This window comes from Barbus barbus (assembly GCF_936440315.1).
Source record: "Barbus barbus genome assembly, chromosome: 43".
Classification (NCBI taxonomy): Eukaryota; Metazoa; Chordata; class Actinopteri; order Cypriniformes; family Cyprinidae; genus Barbus; species Barbus barbus.
The window spans coordinates 21,510,800-21,521,329 of record NC_136721.1 but is presented as its reverse complement, the minus strand read 5'-3'; the positions used below and the strand labels follow the sequence as shown (position 1 = coordinate 21,521,329).

The 10,530-nt window shown below is 37.7% G+C and overlaps 1 protein-coding gene across 1 annotated transcript; it reads right to left on the bottom strand.

The window, feature by feature from the left end:
- Positions 1 to 3,246: 3,246 nt before the first annotated feature.
- LOC306861974 (proteinase-activated receptor 1-like) lies at positions 3,247 to 10,131 on the bottom strand. Its single transcript, XM_079404529.1, has 4 exons — positions 9,941 to 10,131; positions 8,906 to 8,989; positions 5,781 to 5,903; positions 3,247 to 5,468 (listed from the first exon to the last, which is right to left on the bottom strand). Exons 1-4 carry the CDS (start codon positions 10,002 to 10,004, stop codon positions 4,357 to 4,359), a joined length of 1,383 nt encoding a protein of 460 aa, XP_079260655.1. The 5' UTR covers positions 10,005 to 10,131; the 3' UTR covers positions 3,247 to 4,356.
- Positions 10,132 to 10,530: the final 399 nt, after the last annotated feature.

Sequence of the window (10,530 nt, the reverse complement as noted above, 5' to 3'; positions counted from 1 at the left end):
TTAGTTTGAATATGTTCTTTAAAACGAATTGTTCAAAGGAACCGATTCGCAAGGGTGTCGATGCCAGGATGTGGTTTAAAATATGATAGCATCATTATTTTTCTATAGGCCTAGGTACAGAGTCGGCGCCAGGGCACCTCCATCAGGGGGGTGAGTCGCTGACACTCGCTAAAGCATGCAATCGCTTTCTTATGTGCGCTGTTTTATTGGTTTCACTTTCGCTTTTGAAATCGATCACGTCCGACAGCTTATCAGAATTACTGGCCCGAGTCCAACCCGAACCCGTCTTTTTTCCCCCCCTTCTCCTAAAACAGTTTATACTACTGTTTCGGCAATTACAATTGTTCAGTTTTGTGTGTAATGGCAAAATTAACATATTTCGTTTTGTTTTTTTATTAAGTTAATTTAGAAAAACGTTTGGAGCATTTTTGTTCGTTAAATAGCCTATAAGTTTTTGTTTTTTTAAGTAACGACCAAGCGGCCAGCGGCATGAGCTGATCATAGCCTATGTTTGATCAATTTAGCCTTCTCATATCATCACGACGTGCCTAAAATAAAATCTATAGATATACTAAAACAGTTCAAGTATATAACAATGTTTAAACATTAAACCTGCTATAATAATAATGTGCGCTAGCCTATATGTAAGTTTGTGTGGAGAGTGGAAGCTAAAGTGCGCTCTGCAGGACATGGAGGCACCAGCAAAACACATGGATTTATTTCAGTGGAAACAAATTAAAATAACCTACGCCGTCATTTATTTATTTATTTATTGATAAAGGTAAGAGTAATACATCATTCGGACCTGTAAAGGGTCTACTTGTATTTGTGTGCACTCACAATACCAACAAAAGGCTTTTATAAAACAAAGAAAACAAACATGATACGCTTTCTGCCGTCTTTAACAGGAGCGCTTCCCAAAAATGAACCGAAGCTGAGCGAATACATGCCTCACAGACATGGTACATATATCTATAGAAAGCTTTAAATTATCACTTAACGAAATAAAAAAAAATGAAAACAAAAACTCGTTTATTATAATTTTAATCATAATCAATAAAGATGCATTTCTCTCTAAAGGCGCGTCTAATGAGGAGACGACGAGTCAGGATCAGTAACTTCATCCTTGCGACACAGACTCAGAAAAATTAGTTTAGTAGTAAATAATTCAAATATATCCTTACTATTTCCCGCAGACACATTCATGGTTATGTTTGCTGGGGTTTTGCAGCAAGCTTTAGCCTATTGCGTGCATTTTAACGCAGAACAGCTGCTGCTGCTGCGAGACACTAAACACCATCGAGCTGCTCTCAGTCGCGGCACGGTCTCGTGTTGTTTCCACCAGCGCGGCAATTTTTTTCATCGCCAATGGATAGATGTCTACAATATAAAATAAGGAGAAACCCAAAACAGGCCCGATGCCCGGCCCGCGTCTGAACTATGACGTGGAAATTGGCCCGAAGCCCGGCTCTAGAGGCGTAAAAAAGTCGGGGCCCGTCGGGCCAGGGCCGAAATGCAGGGCTCTACTCGTAACTCCACCCCGCCTCCTTTCAGATTGAGCGCCGCGCACAGCCTGGAGGAAACAGATCTCCGCTTTTTCTCAATGCAAGGGTAAATAAATAATAACTGATGTTTGAATAGTACAAAGTTTTCTTTACTCAGCAGGCTCGTCCAGGGCGGGCACTAGTGACTCACAGGGCGGGCCAGGCCCCCCATTGCCCGCCCATGGCGCCGGGACTGCCTAGGTATACGTATCAACATAGATTCAGAAGTTTAAAAATACACAAAAGAAAGATAGGCTAACCTTCAACACAAAACGTTCCCGAAAGTTTTCATTGTTGGACATCGCCATCTCGAGGAATTATCACTGTTTCTGTGAAATATATAAACTTATATATTTCACAGGGGTGGAATATTTATGGAATATTTAATATTTACCATTTTAGTAAACTTATATATTTCTGTGAAATATATCAACTGCTCCGGGTGTATGTTCACTACTGTGTGTACACTTGGATGGGTTTAATGCGGAGCACAAATTCCGAGTATGGGACACCATACTTGGCCACACACCACTTGCATTTTATTTTTTATTTTTATATATATATATATATATATATATATATATATATATATATATAATTAATTTATTAATAATAAATAGATAAATAAAATAAATAATATTTTTAATCACCATATGTAACTGCGTGACATATGATATAGGCCTACATTTTCTACTGTTTTGGCAAATAATATTGTATTTGCCATCATAAAGCTTTCTGAGTTTATTTGTTTCCACTAGATGGCGATTGTGTACTTAGACACTTGCTTATGATAGAATAACTTTTCATTTAATTTGTATAACTTTATATTTTGGTTATTTTACAATATTTATTGTGATTTCTATACTGAATTATTGTTTACTTGAGCAAGATTGTAGGATTGAAAAAGTTTTTGGTTGTTTTATTTTATTCCCATCTTATCTTTGTATATCACTTCCCGTTTTGTCATCTGAGCAAAGAGATGGAATGATGTTATTGTTAAAAGGTTTAAGGTTTCTCTGTATGATTACAAGTCATCCGTCCAAGAAACCTCTAGATATAACCCCCTCTCTTAGCTTACAAGCAGGCAAAAGTGGTATGTTGATGTATTTTTTTGTTCATTTAAGAGTTTAAAGTCCTATGCGTGTTTTCCGTGCAACTGAATGTGTGCCTGATGTTTGTTATTCGTCCTGTTTATTTAGTTCTACGGTGTTGTGTTGATGTCCATAAGTGCATTAAACATCTGTAAAAGGAACCTCAGCCTTCGTGTTGTGACTAAGGGAGGCATAAATATTGTCATAATTGGTTTAAGAAGGAAGGAAAATGAAAAAAACTTTAAAGCTTTGGTCTGGTCAGCAAATGCAGCAAATATAAAAGGGTCTCATACAACTGTAACTTCATTATTTTGGTATATACTTCTTCCAGTCAATCATACATACAACATAACTGAATATGGTTGAAATGAGTGGCTTACAACTGATGTCCAGATCTGAGAATAGTCATTTATGGAATGGGGACGTTATGCTTATCTGTACATCAGATAAATATAATGCAACCCGAAAAAACATGACTAGGCAAAACTTATCTCTGCCGTAAGACAAGATTTTAGCATTTCAGTTTTGTCACTGGGACCTGAGAAAAGTAATATATACAGTAGCTACTTGAGTGATATAATATGATATAGGGAAGACCAGGGCAAGTTGTTAACACTTTTTACTCCAATCAGAATTTTATTACAAGAACTTAAAAGTTTGAGGAAATTAAATAATAAAATAGGCTTGTTTGACAGCTAGCCACCATTTTGCAAATACATAAGTTCAGTGCAGTTATTAAAAATATAATAATTTAAGAAAATTTGCACAAATTATTTACATAATTATCCATGCGCACATATATCATATTTCATATGCAGAGATATTTACACATTTAAGCTGTCGGTTAAAACTGTCAGTTTAATAGTGGAGTGAGAGGCTATATCCTGAATACAGAGACGGAAATAGTTTGATAATATATACAGATAATGTGTCTATATAATGAATTACAGTAACTGCAGCTAAACGTTTTGCCTTCAGAATGACAAAATAGTCAATATCATGCTTTTTGTTACACACACACACACACACACACACTTGGATTGACTGTTTTTTTATATTTGTTGTATTTTGACTGCTGGCTCTTTTCACAAATAGGTCACAAAATAGAGCCTGAAATCTATTTTTGAAATATTCCTAAACAAATGTTTATTGAAAGTAGGTGCTTAATTTTTTAGAAAATGCTGATTGTGCTAATTAATATCTCAGGAAATATAAAGATAACAACATGATCTGCTATTCGTTTTGTACAAATTATAGTCTAAAGCTCTTATTTGTATTATTTTGTAATTGTCTTGCAATCAAAATTGAATGTAAGTGTATCAAGTAAATGTTAAGTGTCTTCTATACAATATTGTGTTCTGTTTTAGACAGATTTACTGTCACTTAACTCCAATTTTTCTGCCCGAAATCTCATGACATTCTCTAAAAATGTGATCTGAACTTTGCAATGTAAAATGCTTTCAGTAACACTGTTTCTCTTACACATGCTCAGTGACAAACAGGAAATGGAGTCTCTTGAGCAGTGAATAGGTTGGGTCAATTTGACCTAGTTACATGCTAGATTTTTTAAAGTAACAGTATGGAAGGGATATTCATCCTGCTTTAGCATGAATCAGGATTTGTGGCCAGAGAGAGATAATTTTGAATTCAATCTTCTGTCAATGGTACAATATAAGAGTACATCAGCAAATTTCATCAGCTTTTTTTTTTTTTTTAACAATTCAAATCTTTATGCGTGCCTGACTGTGCTCACAACTCACATAAGTGGATTTTGATAAGGTGGTTTTTCCCCATCTCCACCAAAACACAGAGCTGATCTTCTGTCTGCATTGAGACGAGCCGTAGTAGTACAGAAGAGGGTCCAGAAAAACACTTGCGCTCCCCAAACACACAGCCAACAGGTAAGCCACATATGATGAATCTCCCTCACCGCTGTTGAATCCAGTAACTAAAAGAAAACAGTGGTACAATAGGATGCCATTGGTTGGTGCAAAGCACACCACAAACAACATCAGCACAGCGATAGCCATAATCGCAGCTCTCCTTCGCTTTTCTGAGAGTGATGATGATTTCGCAAATTGATTGGACTTGGAACGGAGCGCATATATGATGGTGGAGTAGCTCAATAAGGTGACAATAAGTGGCACAAAGTAGTAGACACAGGAGAGGATGGAGAACTGGTACATGTACTGCTGATCTGTAGGGTCATGGATGAGTGCATCATGGCAAGTGACACCCACATCCTTAATCTTGAATGTTTGTCTCATTGAGAAAAGTGGTACAGTACCAGCAAGCGCCAGCAGCCAAGCTAATGTGCATATGAGTGTAGCTTTCCTTGTGCTCCTCCAGGTCAGAGAGGCGACGGGAAACACCACGGCCAGCAGCCTGTCCACACTCATGCACATCATCAGCAGTATGGAGCAGTACATGTAGCAGTAGTAAGCTGCACTGAGCACACGACACGCCGCCTCACCGAACACCCAATCTGAAGCGTTCAGCTGGTAGTGGATCTTCAGAGGCAGCAGCAGGGTGAAGAGCAGGTCCACACACGCCAGGTGAGACATGTAGATCACTGCTGGTTTCTTTGCTCGAATCCTACACGTGAATACCACCAAGGCCAAAGCGTTCAGGGGCAAACTAATTAGGATGATGAAGATGTAGAATGAGGGCATGATGCGTGTGGCCAATGGGCTTTTAAGGAAGTCAACAGCCTCCTCTGAGATCTTGAGTATCGAGATTGTAGTCCGGTTGCATTTTGCTGTATTCGGATCAGTGATGTTACATGGATTATCCTGTGCTCCTTTATTAGATCGGGATGCTTGTTGGCGTATCTCTATAACCCGACATACAAAAACACAACAGCATTCATCAACAGATTGTTTATTCTAAATGCATCATTTTTGTTCATTAAAGCAGTATTTATTTATATTTGTATCATTCAATAGCTGGAAGAAATCATTCTGAAAGTATTAATATCCTTCCTCTGTGTTGTTATTGGTATAGTGTGAATTTTATTTTCATAGAATTAGAATGAGTTTTAACACTTAGCATTATTGTTCTTGGTGTGAACGAGCCTTAAATTAAAGCCTCAGAGTTCAAAACAAACACAAGACCATTTAATTTATTGTAGAATTACTGTACATACTTTTACGAGATTTTTTTGGCATTAAAGAAGAGTCGGGCAATGTCTTATCCATATTGTAGTCAATCGGCCCATCCGTCTGGGTTTCATAGTCATGCTGAACAGCAAAACTGCGTCCAGCTGGGGCTGTAACCAAACACACAAACATCAGTGATAGCTCTCATAACACTGCCAGATAAGGAAAGGCAAATGTGACACATTTCCCTTGATAAGGCCTTAAGTTAGTCTTAGCCAAAGACAAAACACTGGGCAAGTGAGCAGCATATTTTGCATATTGGTGCCTGCGTATTTTACAACTTAAAACTGGATATTTCATTAAGTGCTGTCCTGTTAATATGTGCCAAAACCTGATTTTTAACCATAAAATGTACTGATAAAGACCATACAGATGATAAAGCCATCAAATACCACACCATACATGACACAAAAATAATGCAATAAACATTAACTAACTAAAAGAAAATGTAACACAAAACGACCTAATGTACATAATTTATGAAAACAAAATTATTTATATAAAATACAATCTTTGATGTGTACTGCAGTGACTTCTGGGAATGTCCTTTTACTGTTTTTCATGTAAATTATAAAGTACTTCATAGTGAAGTGTCCAAAAAACCCCAAAACATTTTTAACAGTATTTTACAGTAAAAGTATAATGTGATGTTAAACCATGGACAATGTTTCACATGTTTATATGGTAACTTACAAATCAACAATTTTCATATATATATTGTGACGAGTCGGCTGCCTCCCCCCTGTCCATCATCACCACCCCGTCCCGTATTCGCCGCCCTTCACCAGGCTCCCGACGGGAGTGGGTGTGTGAGAGAGGAGGAGCGCTGAACACCTAGGGCTGGCGGCGTGTGATGAGGCGCACCTGATGTGAATAGAGCCTCATCACTGCCGCTGTTTAAACGCCGAGCGCGCCTCTCCTCGGGAGACCGGTCTCTTCCCCGTGCATGCACGCTGGTGTCCTCGTGGGTCCAGGAAGGGTGCGTCGAGGAGGACTGCCGCACCCGTTAGGCGGCTGACGGGCCAGGATGCCGGGCCGTCGAGTCCCCCAGAAGCGCCGGGGGCCCAGGAGATGGAAGGAGCCGCGCAAGAGACGCCGCCGCCACTCGCTTACGGCCCCGAGAGGGGAGCGCGTGCGGCCACCGGACTCCGCCCCTTCCCTGGACCCTTCCCTTCTGAACACTACCTTCCTGCACAAGCCCCGCAGCACAACGAGGACACCAGATTCCCCGTTTATTTGGACACTTTTCCCCTTGGACACTTTATTTTACCTTTTTATTGTTTAATAAAAACCTCTCCGAGGCTTGACGCCACACCCACTGTGTCTGTCGTTTGCTCCTCCCGCCACAATATATATATATATATAATATATATATATATATACACACACACACAGTGCCCTCCATAAGTATTGGAACAGTGAAGACAAAATTGCTCTGTTGGCTGTGGAGTAAAGACATTAGCAAATATGATTAAAAGTTGAATATGAGACAAAACTACATAATGTCACAATTTAATTATTAGCCGTTTCAACACATACATGTTTTACCAAATAAAAAGAACAGCACTTTTAGAGTTCATTCTACTCATTGATGTGAGCATAAGTATTGGGACAGTTGAACAAAAGGCAGATATAAAAGATTAAAAGCTATTATTTAGTTGCAGATCCCTTGCACACAATCACAGCAGTGAGTCTGTGACCCATAGACATCACCAGACTCTTGGTCTCATCCTTTGAAATACTTTTCCCAGCCTTTAATGCAGCCAATTCCAATTGTTGCTTGTTTTGGGGAGTTTCTGCCTTTACTCTCCTCTCCAGCTGGTGAAATTCATGTTCAATCAGATTTAAATCTGGAGATTGACCTGGGTAATCTAAGACTTTCAATTTCTTTGCCCTTATAAATTCCTTGACTGAACTGGCAGGGTGTTTTGGGTCATTGTCCTGATGCAATATGAAGCACTTCCTAATGAATCAAAGCTTCATCTTTGTCACATCGGCCCATAAACACAGTTGCAAAACTCTTCTGGCTCACCTTTGTGCTTTTTTGCAAACTCTAATCTTACCTTTCTATTTTTGGTGCTGGTCAGAGGTTTGCATCTTGCTGTGTAGCGTCTGTAATTCTGTGTCAAAGTCTCCTGAGGACAGTAGATTGTCAGAGCAACACCCCAGCTTTCTGGAAGTTGTTGGTGATTTTACAGACACGTCTTTTAGGGTTCATTTTCACAGCTTTTATGATTTGCCTGTCATCAACTACTGTTGTTTTCTCAGCCGATCAGGTCGTTGTTGGTTGCTGGTGGTTTCCAAACTCTTGATTTCTCCATGCCCTTTGCTTTTGCTATAGCTCTAATTGACTTCCTCTTTTCTTTTAGCATCCAAACTGCTTGCTTTTCTCTCAAAGTCAGCTCCTTCTTCATCCTGGTTTGTGTGTCATCATCGAATGCAAGATTCAGAATACAGAAGTAATGGATATAACTGATACGACACATTCCCTGGTTTTAATATCTGAAGAATTAATGCAACAGGACACAGCTGATCACTTAGAAAGACCTGTGAGGCAACTGTTCCAATACTTATGCTCACATCAGATAGAGGGATGAAACTCTAAAAGTGCTGAACTTCTTAGCTGGTAAAACATCTATGTGTTGAATCACCCAATAATAAAATGTGACATTCTGTATTTTTGTCGCATATTCATCTTTTAATCATATTTGTAAATGTCTTGACTCCACAGCCAACAGAGCAATTTTGTGTTTACTGTTCCAATACTTTTGGAGGGCACTGAATATGTAAATATATATATATATATATATATATATATATATATATATATATATATATATATATATATATATATATATACCTGTGTATATATTTTTTTTTTCCATAGTAATTTAAAGTCTTTTCCTGTTTAGATAAATAAATCATACATATTTTTGTATATTGTTGGGCCTATTTAGTTCATGGTAATATTCATAAATGTAAAGTTTAAATATAAATTTATAAATGTATTTTTTTGTTTTTTGCTTTTTTGTGGTGCATTTCTCATACTTTGGTCATTACTTCATGTCCAGTGTAAGGAAGACAGGATTTAGATGATCTCTGAAAACGATACCTTTTCTGGGTTTCTTATGATGATCTTCTGGATTACCCAGCTGAACAGTTGTCATATTTTCAGCTAAACTGTCTTCAGCACTAACTGTAATCAAACATACAAAAGAAATACCAGTAAATTCCTATGTAACACTACTAGACAAACACAGGAAAGCAACCATATTTGACAGCTTAATAATACTTCGAGCCAAAACAAACACAGGGACATTTCCTCTCTATCAGAGCCTTCGGCCATATATTGTTTTGAATATGCCTGCAAAGAATTATATCGGAGTGTAAACATATGGCAAGTTATATTTTGAAAGCCATATTGGTTACTAGTAGCTTTTTCTATCTGATCCAAAATGGTAATTTAGCTAGTAATTTTTCTTTTTTTTTTTCTTAATAATTTTCTTAATTTTCTTAATATTCTGACGTATAGCAGGGCTTTATGTATTTAGGTAGGCTATGTATCTATATATCTATCTGTCTGTCTGTCTGTCTGTCTATCTATCTATCTATCTTCTGACTCTGTCTATCTATCTATCTATCTATCTATCTATCTATCTATCTATCTATCTATCTATCTATCTATCTATCTATCTATCTATCTATCTATCTATCTGTCTGTCTGTCTGTCTGTCTGTCTGTCTGTCTGTCTGTCTGTCTGTCTGTCTAAGCTCTCTATCTTTCTATATCTAGGAAAACACATGATCTATGGTTAAAAATAAAAACATTTATTTCAAACAAATAGCTAATACTTTTACAGTAGGCTATTACTATTTGTTATCTTACTTTTAATAATTAAATGCTGCACTGCTGAAGAGAAGGACTAATTTCTTTATATATTATTTGTATTTATTTAGAGAAAAGAGAGAGCGTAACCATCAATAATAGCCCAAGTAAGGTTAGCCTAACAATGATAAAAATAAAAAATAAAAAAAAGATTGTTTCTTCAACTTCTTTAAACAATTCTAAGTTAAGCGCAGCATGGAAAAAATATCAGCAGTCACATCACTTTTGAAAATCAAGTTTCTTCACGAATTAATAAACTTACCGTTAAAGATGGCAGTGCATGTGTGGACATTCAGAATTAAAAACAGGATCGTTTTCATTTCCATAACAGGGTCTGTTTCTGTTCCTTGTTTCTAAAAGAAAAAGTTCGAAGTTGAGTTCGAAAGAAAAGCAAATTCTTTTTTGTTTTGAGAATCAAGCTGGTGCGTCAAGTATCGAGTCGCGGTGTGAGCTGTGCTGCGCGAGCGAGGATGTGTTATAATCTGATGATGACATCACGAGCCCTGTGTCCCAGAGCTGCTGTTATAAAACCCAGACATTGTGTCTGACTGTCCCACAGATAGCCTGCGTCTGTGGGGTTAATATGCGAAGCAGATAGATAGATAGGCCTTGATAGAATGTTGTTTCTTAATTCATTACATCATTTCCTGACCTGTTCTACCATCCTGTTTTTAGTTAGTCAGACTGTTGTGTTTAAATTTGATCAAAAATGTATTTGAATGAATTTATGATCTGATTTTGTTTATGGTGCTCCAGCTCCATGCATGAATACAGAATACCTAACACAGTCTCATCCCAACTCGTCACATATTGACGCTTGGTTTTTGCGTCGCTTTTTGACGCTCAAGGTAC